Below are 24183 nucleotides of genomic sequence, written 5' to 3'. Positions count from 1 at the left end.
AGTTCAAATCAACCGCCGATGTACAATTATTGTACAGTACAATGAATTATATGCATACAATTATTTATTTTATTGTTTTTATGGTAACACTGAGCGACATAAGCTCAAAATTACCGTACTCCCATAAGAATACATGTAATTTTTTTATCAGTGTCCATTCTGGTTTAATCTATTCTGTGGTTTTACCTTAGATTATATGAAAATTTATTATATACTAACTAAAGGAAAATATATTCTATGATTTAACCAAACCTAATATCCAACTTACCGAAATTATTATTATTGAACCATATTTTAGTGGAAATTTGAAATAATTAATACAATTAAGATAAAAAAAATTTCGGTTGAAATAGACCAAAAAACTTTTATATCAATATATTATTTTTATTCATGTTAGTAAAATATATGGGATGTTTTAATATTACAATTTTAGAACCGCTGGTTTGATCATTGCCCCTACTGTCCCCCTAACATCATCATTACGCAGTTAAATCACATTAAAACGTTTACAAAACTATTAATACAAATTTGTAGTGGGTTTGGAATAACTTAACAAAATGTATAAATGAATATAAATCGTCTCTTTAGTGATGAGTAAAATTGGTTTTGGATAGTGGTGGCCAGATGGAATTATCAAAAATTGAAAAGAACAAAATTTGTTATAATGATTTTATCCTTTCTCAGTACTTTGGTTAATGATAGGATTTTCAAGAAACATTCTGAAAAGCACTTTATATAACTGACATTTTTTTTAGATTAATGTATCATTCAAATGAATACGTTTTGTTAATTTTTGACATATAGTTGAGCAAAATTGGTTCAATAGGAGCGGGTAATTGCGTACACAGACACACAAAAAAAAAATTAATAATTGCAGAGTATAAATAATAGCCTCTTAAATACACATCGAAGCTAATAGTTATAAAAATTAGAAATTTCTTTATAAAATATCAGTAGCTACTGTTTTTGACTTTTACTTCCTAAGAACAATATCATAAGAAGATGCTACTAAAATAAATAACATTTTATTATCACTAATTTCTATGTAAATAAATTCGAAAATGTTTATATCAACAATCAACGACGTCTGTTCTCCATGTTTACGAGCGTTCGGGTCACTACTTAACTTTGTTACCCTCCCTACCGCCATCACAGTATATGCTCGCCACTGAACGCCGTGCTGTTCAACATCAAACGTTTGCGGTCTTGTTAATTATGAAACACGTTTGTTTACCTTGGCTGGTGCCGATTTCAATGATATCAAAAGTTATATTATTATTCTTATAAATTGATTTTATTCTAATTCTAGTCCGATTTATTTTTAGTAAATTTTTCAAAGCAGATTTATTGGTCGATATTTTTTCTTTGTAACAAACATAAAAAATACAACCGAATTCATAACCTCATTTATTTTTTGAAGTAGGTTAAAAACAAAACAAAAAAAAAAATTATGTCATATGAGTACTGAAGTATTCAAACCGGATTCCGCCCGAGTAGAATTATAGTGATTCACGGTCCAATACATTGACAACTGAATAATTTATTGTGATTTCAAACAAAATACCTATGATAAATTTTTTTTCTAAATATTCAAAATAATCGTAACATTCTTTAATTTAATATATTATTATTATAATATTAACTAATAATGTTAATGAACAATATTTACAATAAAGAAAAGCTTTATTGGATTTGAAGGTTTGATGAAACAATAATTAGGTGGTCTTAAAAATAAATGTATATTCAGATAATTTCTTTAGAAACTTAGGATTATGATCGTTTTTGTGTTACTTAATGAATTAAAATAATTAAAAATTTCAAATTATATTTTTAATAAGAAAGAATGGAGTTTAAAAATTTAAAAGTTGTTATCGACCAGTCATTTAATTAATTAGGTCATTTTTCACTTTATAAGCTAATTTCATATATTAGTTGCCATTAAAAAAAAAATAAAGATAGTACTTACAAGCGGGCTTTTTATATTTTGGCCTGTAACAACAACGTGGTTTGCCACTTGCATAACGACTAGCTAGAGTAGCAAGGGTCNACTCTTGTAGGGATAAGAGGTGGATCTAAAAAGTATTTAACAATTTATAAATTGAGAGATAAATAGTACTCAACAAAGCCAAAATTGTTTTAAAATGTCTGTTGCTGTGTAACTAGGTATTTTATATATATATACAATTAACATACATTATTTTACAGTTTGCCGTTATTTTTTAAATATAAATTTCTCATGTGCTAACCGTGTTTGTGAATTGAACTAGTGCAAGGCCGATCGCAAGGGGGGAGGTTGGGGGTTCAACCCCCCCCCCATTTGACGAAAAAATATATATCATGTTTTTCATTTTTAATTGATTATATTAGATATTTGATTATCTTATTTGTTATAAAAATTGCAGAGGACTGTTAGCATTGCATATTGTTTTTGGTTTATACGTTTTAATTAATTATTTATTTTATTAATAAACCGTTAAAAAATGTATTTATAAGAGCTTATTTCAGGATTTTTAAGTGCATAAGTGCACGCATAATCAGTTTTTTTAGGGGACAGAAGTCTTGTGCTCTAGTAATAAAATAATAATGCATATCATAATAGCACACCACTATTATTGTGTTACCCTCGTGTTTGGTGTTTATCGGTTTCCGTTGAGACGTTATCGACAAAATATAATGACCGCGACGGCGACGTGAAGAACACGAGTACGACACGATAATGGAAGTCGCGTATTTTAAAAGATGTTCATAATCAAGTGTAAGACGTTAGTTATTAGAGATGGGATTTTTGACTCGCTGATATGAATCAGTTCATTTGAATCAGTTCACTCAAATGAGTTGACTCAGTGAGTCAACTCCAAATCGTCGAACCTTTAAAGGCGCGATTCTGACTCGTGAGTTGTAGAAGTTTGTGGAACGCGAATTACAACTCGCAAGGCATACTCATAGAGTGCCTTCTAAATGCGCCTTTATAGTTATCTTAGCTAGATTAATATCAAATATGAAATATCAATGAATCATTGTTTTACACAAATGTGAATAATAATTTATTTTACTCATTGTAAATAATTATTATTTATTAACTACTATTGTAAAATGAAATGTAATATTGCTATCAATAATTTTTTATTCATTATTTGTTTATATATATTGGAATTAAATTAAAGCGCGAAAGAAATGAGAATCAAATTCAAATTGTATGTACATTATGGAAAAAGTAGTTGGTTATTACTAATTAATAATTTTATGAGATAATGGGCCTCAAACCCTGATTTTTACCTATAAGATGGTTGAGCTAATTTTTAGTTAAAACTTTTTATCATTCAATAGTTTGATCCCTTTTTTCTTCTGTTAAAATTTTAGATTCTCAATACATACCCACAATAGTTACACAAAAAGTAATTTATTTGGTTATTTGATGTTTATAAAATATTTTTCTATTGAATTGTTTAATATTTTTACTAATTATATTTAAATTTGTTAATTATTATTAAAATAAAGAGTAAATTTAAAATCTAAAAAAACGATTTTTTTATTATTAACATCAACAAATAGATTTATTTATGTGTTAAATTAGGTATATAAATACAATGTAGGTATTATCAATGTTTAATGTTTAGTGCATGCAGTGAGAAAAATAGGTCTCTTCTCTCGTATATTTCAAAATTTTCTTGTATGCAATTACAGGCAGTGGCGGCGCTAGTATTTGCGGGGCCCCCCAAATTTTTTTAAAGGATTTTTTTTTTTTTTTTGGTCAACCGAGCAAAATATTCAGGTGGGCTAATTTGGGGTCACGTGATTTGCGAGGCCACAATTACTGAGGGATATGAACATTAAAAAAAGAGGTGCAAAATTATGCATATTCAATGCTTTTTAAAGTAGATTTTTATCATTACTACTGTTTTAACGACTTCAGTTTTCATATAAAACATACAGCTAATCTATTAACCCATGTTTCAACATCGCTGTTTTTAATTATTAAAAAAAAATATAATAAACGGTAGCACAGTGGGGTCGCGGCATAGTAGAGACATTGCATAGTAGGGTCCAGTATAGATTTAATCTGACAGTGATTAAAATCACTATCATAAGAAACGCTTCGATGCAAATCTGTAGATAGTGTTTAATTTTAAAAAATTGATGGATAATTGCAAAAGCAACATCAACTTCTATTAAAATAAAATACAAAACCCATAATTATCATACAAAAATAGTATATTTTTCAATATGGTAGCCATTTGCGTATAGAAGATAGATCGTCGGGACAAATTTTTTTTTTTCATTTTGTAGTACATAAAATAAGCTTTAATTTTATATATGTTTAAAGGACGCAGTATTTCCGGAACATTTTCAAAAATTAAGTTGAAAAAGTTATTTTTTGTAAAAAAGTTACTATTTTAAATCCTCCCAGTGAGCAGAATAAGTGTTAGATTTTCAAAAAAAATTATATCAAATGAAAGGGAAATATCTAAGGTTTCAATACAAAAAAATATTATTTTTATTTGTTCATTTTTGAAAAAGTTATGGCAGTTTTAAGTACAAAAAACATCCCGATAAAATGTAATTTTTATCGCAAACATTACATTTTTTTTTAAATTTTCGACAGCCATTTGCACATAGAAGATAAGATGTCGGGACAAATTTTTTTTTTTCATTTGATAGTATATAACATAACCTTTGATTTGATATATGTTTAAAGGACGCAGTATTTCCGGAACATTTTCAAAAGTTCAGTTGAAAAAGATCTATGTTTTTTACAATATTTTAAGTTTTGAACGCCCCCTATATAAGGGGAAATTGTCCAATTTTAATAAAAAGTATGTCAAATGAAAGATGTACTTATAATGTATTTAGAAAAAAAAAATTTGTGCTGATATATACATTTTTCAAAAAGTTATAGCATTTTTAAGTTGAAAATTTAAAATCGAAAATCGAAAATTTTAACACAAAAATAGTGTTTTTTTAACTACGGCAGCCGTTTAAATGTAGAAAAAAAAGTGTCGGGACAAATTTTTTTTTTTCATTTTGTAGTACATAAAATAAGCTTTAATTTGATATATGTTTAAAGGACGCAGTCTTTCCGGAACATTTTCAAAAATTAAGTTGAAAAAATTAATTTTTGTAAAAAAGTTGCCATTTTAAATCCCCCCCAATGAGCAGGTTAAGTGATAGATTTTCAAAAAAATGATATCAAATGAAAGGTAAATATCTAAGGTTTTAGTATAAAAAAAAATTATGTTGATTTGTTGATTTTTCAAAAAGTTATGGAAGTTTTAAGAAAAAAAAGTGAAAAAATTTCGAAAATTAGCGATTTTTAAATTTGTAATTTTTTTGGATATTTCCCCCATTTGCGGGGAACGAGGGAATTTTTTTCAATTTTTAAGGGTAATGTCTTCAACTAGATACGATTTGTGATCTTTTGACGTATTTTTGAAAGAAATCGGTCCAGTGAGAGCTGAGAAAAAGTGGCAACAGACATAAAAAAAAAAAAAAAAAAAAAAAAAAAAAAAAAAAAAAAAAAAAAAACACATCATAGTAAAATTAATACCTTCTCCGCTTCGCATCGAAGCTAAAAATACCTGTTGAGATACATACATATATATATATGAAATATATATGTATAATACAATAAATTAAGATAGTTATTTATATTAAAGTTATGGTTAAAATGACTTTCCAAAATGAACTCTTCTGCTTTTTTGCTGACTGAAGTCTTCAATCAGTTCCTTGAAGTCTAGACTAGATGAAAGTTCATTTTCAATTGACAGGATTGCGAGGGCCGAGAGTCTGTCTTGAGCCATCGTGTTCCTTAAATAGGTTTTTATCAACTTTAATTTGGAAAAACTTCTTTCGGCTGCCGCAACTGTCACAGGGACTGTAGCAACAATTCTAAGTGCAATACTTATATTTGGATAAATTTCACTCAAATTGTTGTCTACAATATACTTCAATGCCCGTACTATCCCACTTTATTCATTTGTTTCTTTTTTTTTTTTGCTGAGCTTCTACTTCTACTAAAACACTTGAAAATAGTTTTAGCTCTTCAAACAAGTCTACTCCGTCTATGTCATGGTTATTTACTATTGATAGTGTAACTTGCAGATCTTTGCAGTTATTTAACAACTCTTTTTCAGACATAGTGGAGGAGAGGTTCATTATGTCATACAAAAAGCCAAAATTATTTTCATGGCATTTCAAAGCTTCAAACCTTGGTTCACAACTTGTCCGGATTTTATCCACAACCACATAAAAATAGCTAATTTTAAATCTATCTTTTGGTGATAACTCTGGTGTGTCATCTGTAGCTTCATAGCCAAAGTGTCTCCTTTTCCGTCTTTGTCTTGTAGACTTAAAAACAATTTCACTAAGGCCTATTTCTTCTGCTACTTCTTTACCTGTCACTAGTGCAGACTCAAAACCCTGATCCCTATACTCATCTAACCATTTCAAGAATACCTTTAAATGATTTATTGCTGCATCTAGATTCATACTTCGACTTTGCCATATTTTACTAATAACGTGAATTTTCACCAGGATATCGTACCAAACTACTAATGAAATAATGAACTCAAATGTCGAGATTTCATTTTCTAACGAATGACATTCACTTATAAGTAAACAGTCTGTGCTCTTTTCCCGTAGACTTGACAGAGCGTCACAAACCTTACTCAACTGGAACCTGACTGCTTTTACAGACTCCACTCTACACTCCCATCTAGTTTCTAAAAGAGGCTTAACTGAAATATCTACATGTTCTTTAAGTATACTCCATCTGTAACTAGATCATGAAAATATTGTGTACAATCTTTGCAAGGTTCCAAAAAATGTCTGTGCTTGAACACTAGATGACGCTGCATCGCTTAAAACCAAATTCCAACTATGACTACCACATGGTACAAAAAAAGCCAAAGGGTTCAAGTTTAAAATTTTTTGTTGGACACCATTTTGAATTCCTCGCATATTTGACCCATTGTAGTAACTCTGGCCTCTGCAGTTAGCTATATTCAAGCCTAGTTTGTCAAGTTCTTTTAACAAGTAGTTGGTTAATTCTTCGGCAGTAGTTTTTTTAACTGCAACAAACCTGATAAAATGCTCTTCAATTGAAGCAGTTTCCATATTGGTAGTTCTCAAAATCACAGAAAGTTGTTCAATTCTTGCAATATCTCGTGTACAGTCTAAAATGATAGAATAGTATTTGTTTTTAAAAACTTTTTCTGTTATCTTTTTCACTACATGATTTGCCATTAGAAGTATAAACTCATTTTGAGTTTCTTTGCTCAAATAATGATTTCTACCAATTTTTTTGTTGACAATTTGATTTAAATGTTCTCTCAATAAAGGGTCAAATTTAGCAATTAATTTTAGAAGATCTAGAAAATTACCACTTCTATCTGAACTGTCTGAAGTTATTGTTTCTCTATGACCTCTAAATGCTAAATTGTGAGAAGCCAAAAACTGTACAATTGCTAAAAGCCTCTCCATTACATCTTTCCACCGTTGAGCTTCAGATCTAATCTGAGCTTCAGTCTCTCGATCAATGGTTTCAAGCGTTTTTAAACGCTTTTCTAGTTCGAACCATTTTAACATACACTCTCTGTGCGTTTTGTTATTTTCATGACATTTTAAAATTACACTTAAGTGTTGCCAATCATTTGTACCTTTCCTAGAACTTAAGGCACAATTGGAAATGTCAGAAAATAAACGGCATGCAAAGCAGTGAGCAGAATCATTTGATTCAGAGTAAATGAACCATCGTCTTTTTTGTTGCTCACCGTTTAACAAATGTCTAATGTAGTAAATGTTACTAAAATGTCATTTTTTGGACATTTTTTGTCTGTTACATATGCAGGGCCTTTTTCAATAATTCTAGTTCGCTCTGATTGGGTTAAATTTTTTGGCCATATATAGGGATCACTTATGTCGTAGGTGTCCCTGGTTTCATCATTCTCCTCAGCCTCAAATTGATATTATTTCTCTTTTACTGGGTCTAAAGATGATGGTGTCGAACTTATTAATAACAGATCTCTCGAAAGCGGTGATCCCGGTACTGGTTGCTGGGCTGATCTCTGTTCTAGCTACAGTTCTAAAGTAGCAGACACTGACTGGGGGGTTAATGTAGATGGATCTGCAGGGGTAGAATGATTATGTGCTTCAGGGCTTTCTAAACTTGCACTGTGTAATCTTAATGGACCACAAGTAACAGTTTTATTTGGAATTTCAATATCACTACCGTTCTTAGAAGTTTCAGCTTTTAAAAACTTGGTTAATGTGTTACGAAGCTGCCCTTCAAGTACTTTCCTTTTTTCATTTCTTTTTCTTTTGGCACTTCCAGAATCATATTTTCTACCAATATCTCGATTGCGGGAAGCCATTGAAAAGTCTAACATGAAAAAACCAAATTATCTTATAATTCAAATAAAAAATTACCCTTTTTATTATCATTTATCAATAAACCATTTTTTTAATTTTTTTAAAATTTCATGAAATTAATTTTTGTTAAATATTTTATTTTAGTGATAATTGAAAAAAGTTAAATTTAATTTAAAATGGAAAATCGATTTAACATGAACCTAAAACTGAAATGAAAACATATTTATAATATATAAAACTTTATAAGTCAATAAAGAATGAACTATTTTTAATTTTATACAACATAGGGTGATCGTTGAAAAAAAAATATTTAACAATAAATAAACTATTTATTACTGTACAATGTACATGTTATATTAATTTATTTAGTATAAAAAAATTACATAATGTATAATTGCATATAAAACAAAATTGAGGAGCGTTTACCTCAAATTATCAAGTTATTTAAATGAGTTATTTAAAATTTAGCTTAAAATTGTGGTTTGGGTAGGAATTCACAATAATTGAAAAATAAAAAATATGTCAAAACTAATAAATTCTTTGCTTTGTTTAGATTCTAAAAAAATAATTTTCCTCTATTTCTTAAGGAATGAAATTTCTAATTTTGAGAATATCCTTTACTTAAAAAATTCAAATTTAAAACCATACTAAATAGGTAGTAATTTATTGAATATTAAATATACACAGTTTTAATTTAATATTTATTATGTTATTATAATAATTGTATTCTGTAATTCGGTAAATTTTTAATTAAATTTTAGTTAACTTCAGATAATTAAAATGTTGAATAATTTACCAAAAAATACTTCTTAGAATTTCTTTTAATGTGCACGCTTTGTCGTGGACAGTTACGCGCCAGCTCACCACAATCAAATAATTTTTATCATATACAATAGTTTATTTAAAAACGTTATCATGATTACCAAAATACACTGTGTAAACAACTGGCTGTTAACATTATCACCACAATTTACTACGCGCTATTGGCTCAATTATTTAATCACAATATAACGCATGTCCAAGATTCCTACTATTTTAAGGTATCTAATGCAATCAATAGAGTGAAATATCAATATTATATATTGAATTTAATCTAAATGTTTTGCAAAAAGTTTTTACACACAGTAAAAAAATGTGCTGGAGGTCATACTATTACTTTTCAGTCCGGATTCCGGGGCCCCGATTTAAAAAAAAAGTTGAGAGTTTTTGCTCAAATTTCCCAAAACGAACTTTTATTTAAAAGTCTTGCTATTGTCAAATTTTCTATAGTCAGTTCTTTTGGGGCCCTAAGCTGCTCGAAACAAACTAATGTAATTAAACCATCGCAGCTTTCTGGTCAATATAATTCATGCACTTCCCAGGAAACTACTTTGGGGCCCCAGAAGACGTGGGGCTCTATAAGGCGCGGGGCCCTGTGCGGCCGCACAGTTCGCACACCCCTGGCACCACCACTGATTACAGGTCTATTCTTGAATGAATATTGTTCTAAAAACTGACATATTATGTATAATCTAGTCTTATTTATTTAAAATTTTACTCATTGTGTTAATGCTGTTTCCTGTGATTACAATAAATCTTGTACACAAAATCGAAAATTGTGAAACACTTTATTTAATTTACAAAGGTATTTTATTTCATTTTAAAATGAATAAATCAAGTGTTATTTGGGATTTTTTTCAACTTGAACCAGTTAATATTCATGTAAAGTGTCGTATAAAATTAAAAAATAATTACTCTTCGACTTCAAATTTAACTAGACATATTAAATCTAAGCATCCATTAGTAAATTTATTAAATAGACTCATGTAATAGAAGAGACGATTGATGACCCAAATATTACTCCATCAACTTCTACTTCTGTAAGTTAAATCTATATATCACAATTCGCATGATTCAGAATTTATTGATAAGACGTTTTAAACTAAATTCAATTCTTAGTAGTCCACACTGAGTCATTGAGTCACAGTACCATGGCACACTGATTCAGCTCATTCAGTTCACCTAAAAGAGTCAACTCAAAGAGTTGACTCACTCACGAACTACCCATCCCTATTAGTTATACAAACGCGGTGTTTGCAATATCATCGAAATGGACATTCGAAGATTTTTAAAAAAACCACGACTAGAAAAAGATTAGATAGTAAACATATTAAAATTAATTATAATTATTACAATTACTCGATTAATCTATTTAGTTTTCAAATTTTATTTATAGGAAACTAGTTTCAATAACCTGTCACAATCAACTGAACCAGCAGAAAAAGCATCTACAGATACAAATGTCTCAGTTTCAATTCCAAAGTTTGTGTACCTTCATGATATAGGGTTATATGTGAATAAACCTGCAACTGAAAGTATTGACTTGATACTGGGACTTCAAAATTTGATATGGACATCTCCAGAAGACTACAAATATCCTGTTTCCGAAAATAGAAATTTAAAATTTCAAAGAAGTTGGTTGCTCAAATATAAATGGTTGGCTTATTCAGCATTTATGAATGGCGCATTTTGTAAGTCTTGTGTATTGTTTTCTGTACGAAGTGGAGGAATTGGACATCAAACGTTGGGGCAGCTTGTTAAAAAACCACTTACCAACTGGAAAAAAGCTTTAGAATCATTTAGTTATCATAACTCACTCGAGTCTCATAAAACTTCATTATTAAAATCAAATATGAGAACAGAAATTGATAATCAAAACATTTTATCAGTTGACTTACAAATTTCGGAACAACAATTAGATTTCATTAATGAAAGTAAAAAACGATAGCACAGTGGGGTCGAGGCACAGTGTGGACGAGGCATAGATGGGACAAGTATAGATGATATCTGACAGTGATTAAAATCACTATCATAAGAAACGCTTCGATGCAAATCTGTAGATAGTGTTTCCTTTAGAGAAATTGGTGAAATATTTTAAAAGCAACATGAACTCTTATTTCTTTAATTATATCCTGATTAGTAGTTCTTTGATTTTAAAATATAATATATGAATAAATACTAATTATAGTTTTTAAATTTAGTATGAAATTGTGAGGCCAGCTATGATGTATGGTTCATAGTGTTGGGCGGTTGATAAGAAAGTAGAGCAGAGAATAAGTGTAGCAGAGATGAGAATGCTTAGTTGGATGAGTGGAGTGACTAGAGAAGATAGGATAAGGAACGAGCATATAAGAGGAAGTATAGGTGTTGCGTCAATCGTGGATAAGATGACAGAAAATAGACTTAGATTGTTTAGTCATGGTATGAGGAAAGAAGAATCGAAAGCTGTAAGAACAGTTATAGAATATGAGTGGAGTGACTAAAAAAACCAAAAAAGACCAAAAAAGAGATGGAGGGATGCTATTGAATGCGATTTGAGAACAGCTGATGTGAGCGTAGAAGATGTGGGAGATCGTGTCAAGTGGAATCTTAGGATAAGGGTGCCCGACCCCAAGTAGTTGGGATTAAGGCAAAGAAAAAGAAAAATATTACCAGATATTCCGGTGGCAATTGACATAATATGATTGTTATTTCGGAATGTACAATTTAGCGTTTAGTTGGGTTTAAATAATATAGCGTCAAATCAATTACCTACTCTATCGGTTGTATCTCAATATACACTACACTTTAATGATACAATAAATAAATAAACTCACACATACACACATATGCATTTATAACATTGTGTCTAATGTAAGTATAACATGATAAAAAGTAACCGTAAAATGAAAAAAATGGAATATAAATTTTATTACTCATATTAAATGTAATGTAACTCGAAAAATATTTGTTTAAATGAAAAAATATAAGATTATATTTTTATTTATAATTGTCTTTTAAACAACTTTTGTGCGAAACTTTTTTTTGTAAGTTAAATATTTTTTTTTGAGAAAATTAAGAAAGCTCATATTTTTGAACTTTTGCGAGGATTTAAAAAAAAAGCTCAATTCCAATCTTGAGGACTATTAGTATGTCATTATACATATTTTAATTTAACTATTAATAAAACAAAATTTGGTTGGGAAGTTTTTAAGAAATTTTTCCTTTGTTGATTGGCCTAGATGTCAATTTTAAACTTGAATTGAGCTAAAAGTTATGGTAATATATTCAATTTTTTTTACTATAAACTTTTATAAATCTTTATCAAAAATTTTTCATCAACTTTAAAGAACCAAAAAAATAGGTTAAAATTGAAAATTTGGACNAGAAACAAAAAAATAGGTTAAAAATGAAAATTTGGATTGATTATTTTTAACATATTAAAAATCAAATCAGTAATAATTTGAAAACAAATTTTTTTTTCTTTTAATTATTATTTTATATATATAATTAGTAATAATATAAAAAATNTTTATATGTAATTAGTAATAATATAAGAAATTAGAACTGATAAATAAAGTCTAATTGCAGATTTGAAAACAACGCAAAAAGTTGATTTAGAAAAGTATATTTTTGCTTCTGATGAAAGTTCCTTGTAGTCCAGTGCATTTTTTTATAGTAACAAACAGTTTTTATTGAAAATTATTGTATCAAGCCCTTTAAATTTTTATACACGTAAAAGTAAAGCAAAATATAACTTCTTTATTATTTTTATAATTTCTCCGTTTAAATTACAATATTAAATATCAATTTCATACTAAATTTAATAATTATAATTAGTATATATTCAAATATTATATTTTAAAATCAAAGAACTACTAATCAGGATATAATTAAAGAAATAAGAGTTGATGTTGCTTTTGGAATAATCCACCAATTGCCTACTTAAAAAAAAAAAAGAAATTGGTTGGGAATTTTTTCTACTATTCGCCAAAATACTCCTTCGTTGACTAGAATGAATCATTAAATAGAAAATTTGATGAAAATTAAAACAATGTTATTTTTAAGATTAATATGCAGTCAGGAAATTTTATAATTACTATTTACAGTATACTTATCAGAAAAACTCATTTTTTTTTGCATTTTTATCGTAATAGAAATCATAGTAATCATTTCTAAGTAATTTTTGGTATTTAAAAAGATTCTACAATTGAAATATCCAGAACTGAATTAATTTTAATGATTTACTTTAACTAAAAAAAAAAAAGTTAATATTTTGAATCCCTCTTGTGGGCAGGTAAAGGGTTAGATTTATAAAAAAAACCAAATGATAGATAAAGACATGCATCTAAATAAAAAAAAATATACTGATTTGGTCATTTTTGATAAAGTTATAACAGTTAACAAAGTTATAAGTTTTATACACTGGACTACAAGGAACTTCCATCAGAAACAAAAATATACTATTCTAAATCAACTTTTCGCGATGTTTTAAAATGTGCAATTAGACTTTTTCTATAACTTCTAAGTTTTAATATTATTAAAAAATAGTTCTAAATAAACTTTTCGCGATGTTTTCAAATGTGCAATTAGACTTTTTCTGTCACTGATTTGATATAATATTTAATATTAATTTAATATTAATTTGATTATTAATAAGTTAAAAATAAGGAAAATGACATATTTAACCAATTTTGTTAATCGTTTAAAGTTGATTGTTGTAAATGTTTATAATAAAAAAAAAAANAAAAAAAGTTTGTTGGGAATTTTTTCTGCTATTCTGCAAACTCAATTGGCAAGTTTGACATTGACATCATTAAATAGAAAATTTTATGAGAGTTAAAAAAATTTTATCGTTAAGATTAATATGCAGTCAGAAAGTTTTATAATTATTATTTATTGTAAATTTATCAGAAAAACTCATTATTTTTTGCATTTTTATCGTAATAGAACACTTAAATAGAAATCATAGTAATCATTTCTAAGTAATTTTTGATATTTAAAAAGATTCTACTATTGAAATATCCAGAACTGAATTAATTTTAATGATTTACTTTAACTAAAAAAAAAAAAGTTAATATTTTGAATCCCTCTTGTGGGCAGGTAAAGGGTTAGATTTATAAAAAAAACCAAATGATAGATAAAGACATGCATCTAAATAAAAAAAAATATACTGATTTGGTCATTTTTGATAAAGTTATAACAATTAACAAAGTTATAAGTTTTATACACTGGACTACAAGGAACTTCCATCAGAAACAAAAATATACTATTCTAAATCAACTTTTCGCGATGTTTTAAAATGTGCAATTAGACTTTTTCTATAACTTCTAAGTTTTAATATTATTAAAAAATAGTTTTTACATATAAAAAAAAATAATTAAGAACAAAAAAAATTGTTTTAAATTAATACTGATTTGATATAATATTTAATATTAATTTAATATTAATTTGATTATTAATAAGTTAAAAATAAGGAAAATGACATATTTAACCAATTTTGTTAATCGTTTAAAGTTGATTGTTGTAAATGTTTATAATAAAAAAAAAAATTTATTTTACCATAACTTTTAGCTCAATTGGTAAGTTTGACATTGACATAATTAAATAGAAAATTTTATGACAATTAAAAAAATTGTATCGTTAAGATCAATATGCAGTCAGAAAGTTTTATAATTACTATTTATTGTAAATTTATCAGAAAAACTCAATATTTTTTTGCATTTTTATCGTAATAGATAACTTAAATAGAAGTAATAGTAATAATTTCCTAATAACTTTTGTTGTTTGTAGAAAAGATTCTACAATTGAAATATTGAGAACTTAATTAATTTTAATGATTTACTTTAACTAAATGAACCAATCAAAACAAAGTTGTTAAAAAGATTTACTTAATTAAGTGTTATAAAATTTGATTATATTTTTAAAAATCAATTGTTAATTTAGGAGAAAAAACAATCATTTTTTTTAGAAATGTTTATATAGCAACATGTTACAAAAAAAATTGTAATATTATAGTCTAGTAGTAGCACACACAAACTTATTTCAAACTTAAATTTAAGCTAATTCAAATTTCAAAGTTATTTTTCTCGATTAAAAAGAAGCAAACTAATTTAAATAAGTTTAACTTTCTATACTATATTAATTTTAATTTATATAATATTTATGAAAATCTGTACTCCTCTTGTCAGGTATTTTAAAATAAAATAAAATACAAATCCCAGAATTTTAACACAAAAATAGCATATTTTTGCATATGGTAGTCATTTTGACCATGAAGACAAGTCCAGAGGTCAAATTTTTTTTTTTCAGATTAAAGTATATTACATTAGCTTTAATTTAAGATATATATAAAAGTGTCAGTCCTTCCGGAACATTTTCAAAAGTTAAGTTGAAAAAGTTCTACTTTCTATATGCATTTTTTATATTTGAAGCCCCCCCATATATAGGGAAATAGTCTGATTTAAAAAAAAAGTATATCCAATGAAAGATGTATATAAATACTACTTCTCATGAAAAAATTGTATTGATCCATACATTTTTTAAAAAGTTATAGCACTTTAAAGTAAAAAATGTAAATTATAAAATCGAAAATTTTCACACAAAAATAGCATTCGGTAGCCGTTTTCACCATGAAGACAAGTCCAGAGGTCAAATTTTTTTTTTTCAAATTAAAGTATATTACATTAGCTTTAATTTAAGATATATATAAAAGTGTCAGACCTTCCGGAACATTTTCAAAAGTTATGTTGAAAAAGTAAATTTTTTGTGAAAAAGTTGTCATTTTAAATCCCCCCCTGTGGGCAGAAAAAAGGTCAAATTTACAAAAAACACATCTTAGTAAAACCAATACCTTCTCAGCTTCGCATCGAAGCTAAAATGTTTGATTCCTGTGATCGAAACTTTAATATTATGTGGTCGGCAGGGTTTGGCACTTCGTGGTTCAAAAGATTCAGGAAGAGTAACTTCCGAAGAACCTATATCTAACGATGGTAATTTTTGGGCTCTTTTAAGATATCGAGCAAAAACTGATGAACAGCTTAATAATTTTTTACAAAATTTAGCAATAAACGCAATGTACATTAGTAATCGTGTTCAAAACGAATTTATTGTCATATTTCACAATTTAATTCAAAAACAGATTATTGAACGTGTCAATAAATCTCGAGCTTTTTCTATAACAGCAGATGAAACTGCAGATATAGCCGGCATAGAACAACTTTCAATCTGTGTACGGTATTTAAATTATAAGGACAGTAATTATAAAATATGTGAAGATTTTTTAAGCTTTATCCCTGTTGAAGATGTAACAGGGAAAGGTNTTTTTTTAAGCTTTTTCAAACCTGTTGAAGATGTAACAGGGAAAGGTTTATCAAATGCTATTTTGAATTTCCTAGAATATTCTGTAATAGATTGTACATATTTATTTGGGCAAGGTTATGATGGGGCTAATACTATGAGTGGTGAACTTCACGGAGTTCAATCTTACATAAAAAAAAAATATAATTTAGCTCTATACTCACACTGTGCTGCCCATAGTTTCAATTTAGCAGTTAGTGCTGCATGTAGTAGCCCTCAAGTCAAAAACTGCCTTGGTACAGTCCAATCTATTTATAACTTCTTTAATACCCCAAAAAGGCAAATTGCACTTCAGGATGCAATAAAAAATAATGACACTTTGTTACAAAAAAAAAAAAAGAAACTTAAAAAATATTGTGCAACAAGGTGGGTACTACAACATGAGTCGATTGGAACTTATATAGATTTACAACCAGCAGTTATTGATGCCTTAGAAAATATTTCGAGTACTTGGACAGACTAAAAAACAACATCCGGATATTTTCAATTACTATTTTTAATTATTATTTACATACCATACCTTGATTTATTTATTACTCATCTTCAAGATCGCTTCCTCAGGCATCGTAATATTTTGTCAAACTTCTCATGTCTTTTTCCTATAGAAACAATATCTTTAAACAAAGATTCGTGTAAAAAGTTATTTAAACTTATTGTTCAATTTTACACGACAATTCCCCAGAAATTTGGCGACGACAGACAAGCTGGTAAAAATATTCGAAACGCCCTCGATATTTATAATTCAGATGCGTTTCCAAATGTTCTTAAAATGTTATGTGTAATGTCAGTTTTGCCGGTTACTACAGTGACTAATGAAAGGTTATTTTCAACATTACGTCGGCTTAAAACCTATTTAAGGTCATCTAAGGAGAAGATCGTTTAAACGGGCTGGCTTCGTTGAATATCCATCGTGACATAAACGTGGATATCAACGAAGTATTAAACGAATTCTTTTCTACTCATCGTAGATTAAATTTATTAAAAAAATGATATTTAATTTTATAGTTTTGTCATGATTTATTTATATCATAAATATATAGTATATAATATTGGATAGTTATTGATGAATCTATTAAATATATATATTTTTTAAAAAAAACCCCATTGTGAAATCCTGCGCACGGGCCTAAACTAGTGTTATGCAACAAATTTACTATCGATTCACTAAATACATGATTTGTAGAAAAAAATCAAGTAGATCAAAGAGAAGACCTGAACAAATTGATTTAATTTCTGTATGAAAATTATAAAATGTAACGAATCATAATTTAACTCTTACATGAAGATGCGAGTTCAGAAATACAACCCAACTTTTCTGTCTTGTCTTGTAAGTGTTGAGACTGAAAGTTCAACGGATGAATATCTATTATAATAGTTATTTCCATAAGGAAATAATATAAAAATAAATACATGGTATACAGCAAATCAGATAATTGTAGAAATTTTGCTTATATTTTATAAATTGGCCGCAAAATACCTTCATACTCGTCTATGTCTAACATATAATCGCGGTCAATAGATATTCTACAGATTAATCCTGGGTTGCAGTCACTGAATGTTAAGTTGTTTGTTTTGAAGGCTTGGAGAATCACAATAATGTAATATTATTTCAATTAATATATTCATTCGAAAAAAAATCACATTGATTTGATAAATTTAATTTTTCAATAATTAAGAAATATAAATTTTAATTTATTAACTTGATACTTGCCTTTACAAGATAATGATCTATAATAACAATTATTTAAATAATATTAGACAATAATAGTTACATTGCAGCATCACAATTCACCTTATTGTCTCCTATATAGAAATAAAAAAATAATAATAATAGGTAATTATACATTTAATTGTACAATTTTTTACATTGTTGTACAAATAGTCAATAGACACATAACAGTATTTAGATATTTTTTTTTCAAGAAAAAATAACAGTAAAATATTAATATTATTTAAGCAATGGTTAACAAATATGTATGTTACTTTAATGTCAGAATAAATTAAGTTATTACAGTTAACAAAATAAATATTACTTAATACATTTATAGTACAATATAATATTAAATATTTGTTTCATATCACAGCATACTAACAGAAAATGAGTAATAAATTTAAAATATATATGAACTAATATCTTGGTAAAGATTTAAGAAAAATAAACAATAGTATTCTATAAATGCAAAATATTTTTTTTATATTTAGGTATTAAAAATGTATTTAATAACTGTAAATAAATGTTATCATGAATAAAAAATTGTAAAAATTAAAGGACTGAAGTATAATACTCAATATTCAGTGTTTATCAAAATATATTGGAATGGAATGGATTTGAAGTTAATTTTATTTCCTAAATGTGTTGGTTTTTAAATTTTATTATTTATATATTTCTACAAATTTTAAATAAATAATTAAGTTATATTATTGGAACATAAGACATATACATTTTTGTGTTAGTTTTTTTTAAATTTATCATAAATATGTTTTTAGGAAAATTACTATGATTTGATATTATGTAACTGAAATAATTTGTTTTCTAATTATAATCTAAATTTAGGAAATAATTATTGGTCAAGTTTTAAAATTTTTAACAAATATAAAAGTGTAATGATTACATGTTAATTAACTAACATAAACATGCTTACCTATCCCCCAAATATTTTAATAAAGTTAAACTTTTAAAAATAACAAGTTTTTTTATTATGTTTAACAATGGAATTTTAATTTAATGTGTATTTACACATAACAAATACAAAATTTACTTGTAGTAAAAATAATAATACATTCTGAGTCTTAATTACAAAAATAGTAAAGTAGGGTTGTTCATAATATTAATTTTGTTTAAAAATTATTTTAAAAAATTGATCGGCATTTTCAACAATAATTTTAAAAAGTTAGTTTTCAAGATAATTTTAAGTAGATGAACTCTTTCTTAACACTTATTTATTCGTTTATTTTTTACTTAGCTCATATTATTCATTGATAACTAAAAATAAAAATATTCTGTAGTTAATTAATAAATAATTTAGAGCTTTAAGAGAAATCACGAGTTTTTATTATAATTAAGTACTATTAATAAACTATACACAAAAATTGATTGATTATTGGAAATAGTTTTAGCTTTATATTTTATACCCCCAACTAGTACAAAAATGAAATTTGTTCAACAAAAATTGTAATTAAAAAAAATAATAATAATGAATTTGATGACTAGGCAGCATATTGTAACAACTCTTCAATATAATTAAGAATAAAAATAATTTAAGTTTCGAGTCAATTAGGTTCATCTAAAATATCATCATCAGTATCATCTAGTTTAGATCCACTAGTACAAACACGACATTTACAACATACTATACATGGAGCAGCCAGTAACAATAGTGGACTAGCTACTAAAAGCAGTATTCCAAATCCAGCAAATATACCTATAACTTGAGTTCGATGCCATATAACTGAAGCTCTTGAATGTCCTAATTTATTTTTGCATGGACCTTTATCATAATGTCTTAGTAAAAAATCATCCTAAAATTTAAATAAAATTAAGAAAATCTTGTCTATTTTAAGCTTATTTGTCACTTACATCTAAAGAAGCTAAACAATACCAACAAAATACATGTTTGCATCGTTTACATAACATTTGAGCACAGCCTTCGTCTTTTTCAATAGGGACACTACACATTGGACAACATTTAATCAAATCAGAATCAAATGTTGGCATATCATGAGTAGACGGTGGAGGACAAGGTTTACCAGGGTGCCATGTTGCACGACATCCAGAGCAAAAATCTGTTTGACAAGTAGGACAAGCAACTCTATGAGGACGAGAACGATCACCAACATTACAAACAGTTTCACACCCGGGCTTTGGACACCACATTCGACTTTTGTCCAGTTCTACCTCTGAATTAACAATTAAAATCATTAAATTTTAAATAAACTTTGGAACAGATTTCGTAGATTTCAATAATAATAATAATAATAACTATAAAATATCACATTCACTATTAGAAAATTTTACTAAAGGCATCACAAAAATAAACTCATTTATAAAAGAAAGTGAACATTTTAGTAATATATAAATTTGTTTATATATATTTAGTTTATTATAATCTAATTTAAATTTAAAATGTATAAAAAAAACTATAAATGTAGTAGTAATAATAATAACTATGTAAATATAATACAATATAAGCCAAAACAAATAATCAATAAAATAAAGATTATAAACATATTAAAATAGGAAGCATTCGAAAAAATTCATTTCTATTAAAATAATGCCTTCAAAAAGTTATATGTATATAAAAATAAAATTTATTGTTATAAATTTTAGGTGAGTATCCAGAATATATTTTGAATAGTCTAAATAAAAATTTAAAAATCTACATATGTGCCTGATATATTTTAATTTTAAATAAATAAGTTTTGTTCTAGTTTATTTAAAAATATAGGGTAAAACATGTCACCCAATATTTTTAATTAAAAAATAATATTTCCTTCATTAATTACCTTTATTTAATCTGTATCTGTGATGTTTTTCAATTTCATCTACACTAACCAAAACTTCAATTTCTTCTATTTGAATTACTCCTTGTTTTGAACATTGAGCATCAGGGCAAGAAATATTATATGCTCCTTGGTTGATTTCAAATTCTACATATGCTTTTGCACACTATTATATTATAAAATATACAAATATTATTTAAAATTATTAAATGTAATTCATATTTATATATGATGTATATAAATATGTAAAAACTAAAATTAAATGTAATAAGATGTAGACTTTAAATAATTTGAGATGGTTTTTAAAGTTATTTAACAGCATTTTGTAAATAATACATTAAAATAAAACTTGTGAGCTATAAAATTGAGAGAATATTTTCTTAGAGTGTATTTGTTTATACATGTATTCAATACAAATTTTTTATACACATAATTAGTTTTGTTTAACCCATTAATAATTATATATTGGTTGTAGTATTGTATGACTATTCTGTAATTGCCAAAATGAAAATAGAAACAAAACATTTTTATTAATATTGCATTAGCAAATATATAGGGGAGGCGAGAAACCTATAAATTCAAAGTTTAAAGATTTTTTAAGTTGTTGACTAAATATAAAAATTTATCAAAATTTAATACTCACATCAATACAATAAGAGCATTCACACTGTTGAAGTGTCCAAGAGTTTTTTATAGGAACTTCATTCAAACAAACTTTACATAATACAATTGGTTGGTCTTTATGTATGACAAAACTTGAAGCTGAGCCTAAAGAGTACCTTGATGATGAAGCTGCTAGTGATAAAACACTGCTACATCTTGAACAAACTGCAGTGTCTCGTAATCGATTAATAGGTTTAATTCCCATTGGTCGATTAAGCACTACTTTAGATAATGTTACCATTGTATTGTACTTTCGAATAGGTTCATCACTACCACGTATACTTCCTAAATGTGACCAACTTTCTGCTGAACTAGGCTGACTTAATGATGTAGTTGAAGATGACTTTCCTCTGGCCAAAGTAACCAAAGAACGTAAACTTGGCATAACCAAATCTATTTTGCTTTTACTCCATTTGCGAAGTTTTCCTGTACTATCTTCTTCATCTAAGGGTACTCCATTATTTAAAAGCACTTGATCTTCACCCTGCCAACTTTTTCGATTTATTTTAGGCAAATCAATTTCACTTTTAAACTGTTCCTTTTCCAATCCATTTTGCCTTGATAAAACAGTGATACGATGGGACTTTGGCCGTCGAAATGGATCTCGTTCAAGTATTATCTCATGACTGTCATCTTCATCATCCTGCAAAGAATGCGTACGTTCATAATTAACAGCGGTCTTCTTCATAATAACGGTCGACGTGACCGCCAATCCGTCGACCGATCAGTTTGAGGCAATGGACGATAATTTGACATTTTTTAAAAAATATATTTGACTACATTTTGTAACTCTTATTTATAAAAATATTATAGCTCGAATTTTTTGTGTTAATCTTCATCTGTAAAATCAGTAAATTTCAAAACATATGTGCTAGAAAAGAATGTAAACAAATATAAGCAAAAGATAAAAAATTATATAAAAAAATGTAATATCCAGTACCTGATATTTTACTGAAATGATGACCTCATTTTATCTTGTAGGAAGATAATGAATTACTAGCATTTAAATTAATTATTCTGATTATTGTCAGAGTAGGTCACCAATATCACGAACAAACAATCGATAAAGTGATACTGAAATTTCTTCTCATACGTTAACTAGACGAGTGTAAGAAAACTGATTAACATTGTAGTAAAATGAGAACATATTTTCATTGTTTTTATCAAACGAATAGTTTGCCCAATCAGCCAATTTGACAAATGGTTGTAAACAAGCGCGCCAATAGACGAAAATAAACCGGTGACAGGTTGACAAACATCAACTGTATTCGTAGTAATTAAACTAGAAATTTGATTTTAAAAAATCTTAAAAAAAAATTAATTAAGAATTTATTATAAAACTTAGCAATTATTCAGTATTAAATAATACCCATAGCTGGAGAATTCTATGCAAATATATCAAAAAACTGCAATAGTACAGGCTTAAAAATATTAGATGTACATTTTGTTCATAATCTATAATTTCTTAATTATCGAAATTGTACTTCTTCTTAATCAGTACTTTTGTGTACTTGATATCTAATTTTATAGTCATACATCAAATTATAATAAGCTGACCACCTATTGTTGTTGAAATCTATAAACAAACTAAAAAAATATGTATATGATTTGACTGCACCCAATAATCGTTCGAATTAGTTTACTGTCTATGATATCTATTTGATGATGTGGTCTAATTCATAGTCACATTCGTCCTATTTTGTCTTTTTTAAATTCCACTGTGATGGTTACATAGAATGTATCAGTGGTACTTTTAGGAAGTCATGGGGATTCTCTAATATATATCTTTTTACCACTGTATGTCGGTCTAAGAAATTTCTTGATGTTATGAATTTATAAAAAACACAAACACCATTAAATTATGTTTAATTGTTTATTTTCAAAATATTTTTAACTTAGTTAGGTTTCAGGGTCAATTACATTTTTATATTTATTTTTTTAGTTAAAGAAGCAGAATGCCCCATAATGTAGATTTTGCTAAAATTGTTTATTTTTTTATTTAGATGTTCAAAAATTATGTACCAGATGAAAAATGACAGAAAATAAATATTAATCATTTAAAGTCATATAAGTTCCTAATTACCCATCTAACTTGTTTGTGTATATTAATGGTTGAACTGCTTTTAATAATATTTTTATATGAATGTTGCAATTCATCTTTATCTAGCTATAAGTGAATTCCGACATTGACAAAAAAATATATGTATGTTAATATAATATGTTGGCGCCAAGCGTGAGCGCTGCACTAATGTGTTTGGCGGTATGGGTGTGGTCAGATGATGATGCTAGTGCGCCATCAGCTGTTAGGATGCCTTATCAGCGGCCTGTGTTTTTGGTCGTTTTTTATTCAAAATATAATGTAAAATTATACGTTTAGGTTAAATTGGTTTGTTAGTGAAGTGTTGTTTTTCTGTATTATTTAGTTACTGAACGTTGTTCAAGTTTCATGTCAAAATACATTATTAGTATCATTATTATAATTGCATTGAGTTGTTT

At 27.1% G+C, this 24183-nt stretch overlaps 4 protein-coding genes and 1 long non-coding RNA gene across 5 annotated transcripts; 2 read left to right on the top strand and 3 right to left on the bottom strand.

The window, feature by feature from the left end:
* Nucleotides 1-5755: 5755 nt before the first annotated feature.
* LOC126908274 (uncharacterized) lies at nt 5756-8369 on the bottom strand. Its single transcript, XM_050690186.1, has 2 exons — nt 8101-8369; nt 5756-7783 (listed from the first exon to the last, which is right to left on the bottom strand). The coding sequence occupies exons 1-2, from the start codon at nt 8367-8369 to the stop codon at nt 6781-6783; spliced, it is 1272 nt and encodes a 423-aa protein (XP_050546143.1). The 3' UTR covers nt 5756-6780.
* On the bottom strand, nt 5971-6486 carry LOC126908275 (uncharacterized). Its single transcript, XM_050690188.1, has one exon. It carries the CDS (start codon nt 6484-6486, stop codon nt 5971-5973), a length of 516 nt encoding a protein of 171 aa, XP_050546145.1.
* A 1642-nt stretch (nt 8370-10011) lies between the features above and the next one.
* Nucleotides 10012-11134, top strand: LOC126908273 (uncharacterized). The gene is made up of 3 exons (XM_050690185.1): nt 10012-10056; nt 10167-10226; nt 10583-11134. The coding sequence occupies exons 1-3, from the start codon at nt 10012-10014 to the stop codon at nt 11132-11134; spliced, it is 657 nt and encodes a 218-aa protein (XP_050546142.1).
* Nucleotides 11135-16282: 5148 nt separating this feature from the next.
* On the top strand, nt 16283-16890 carry LOC126908071 (uncharacterized). The gene is made up of 2 exons (XR_007704696.1): nt 16283-16484; nt 16533-16890. It is a non-coding gene; the product is annotated as an uncharacterized LOC126908071 (long non-coding RNA).
* A 1236-nt stretch (nt 16891-18126) lies between these two features.
* Nucleotides 18127-22865, bottom strand: LOC126908039 (probable E3 ubiquitin-protein ligase RNF144A). The gene is made up of 5 exons (XM_050689863.1): nt 22628-22865; nt 21668-22558; nt 21028-21190; nt 20102-20421; nt 18127-20043 (listed from the first exon to the last, which is right to left on the bottom strand). Exons 2-5 carry the CDS (start codon nt 22373-22375, stop codon nt 19795-19797), a joined length of 1440 nt encoding a protein of 479 aa, XP_050545820.1. The 5' UTR covers nt 22376-22558; nt 22628-22865; the 3' UTR covers nt 18127-19794.
* Between the last annotated feature and the right edge of the window lie 1318 nt (nt 22866-24183).

Source organism: Daktulosphaira vitifoliae, unplaced genomic scaffold (assembly GCF_025091365.1).
Source record: "Daktulosphaira vitifoliae isolate Bord-2020 unplaced genomic scaffold, ASM2509136v1 Scaffold_5, whole genome shotgun sequence".
Classification (NCBI taxonomy): Eukaryota; Metazoa; Arthropoda; class Insecta; order Hemiptera; family Phylloxeridae; genus Daktulosphaira; species Daktulosphaira vitifoliae.
This window is presented reverse-complemented; position numbering and strand designations above follow the sequence as displayed.

Coding starts and splice junctions, on each gene's coding strand:
- LOC126908275 (XM_050690188.1), bottom strand. CDS start 6,486: ATGAATCTAGATGCAGCAATAAATCATTTAAAGGTATTCTTGAAATGG.
- LOC126908274 (XM_050690186.1), bottom strand. CDS start 8,369: ATGGCTTCCCGCAATCGAGATATTGGTAGAAAATATGATTCTGGAAGT. Junction 7,784..8,100: donor CCATCTACATTAACCCCCCA/GTCAGTGTCTGC, acceptor TTACTACATTAG/ACATTTGTTAAACGGTGAGC.
- LOC126908273 (XM_050690185.1), top strand. CDS start 10,012: ATGAATAAATCAAGTGTTATTTGGGATTTTTTTCAACTTGAACCA. Junction 10,057..10,166: donor ATTTTTTTCAACTTGAACCA/GTTAATATTCAT, acceptor TTTATTAAATAG/ACTCATGTAATAGAAGAGAC. Junction 10,227..10,582: donor CTCCATCAACTTCTACTTCT/GTAAGTTAAATC, acceptor TTTTATTTATAG/GAAACTAGTTTCAATAACCT.
- LOC126908039 (XM_050689863.1), bottom strand. CDS start 22,375: ATGAAGAAGACCGCTGTTAATTATGAACGTACGCATTCTTTGCAGGAT. Junction 20,422..21,027: donor CAGATACAGATTAAATAAAG/GTAATTAATGAA, acceptor TTGTTAATTCAG/AGGTAGAACTGGACAAAAGT. Junction 20,044..20,101: donor ATTGTTTAGCTTCTTTAGAT/GTAAGTGACAAA, acceptor TTTAAATTTTAG/GATGATTTTTTACTAAGACA.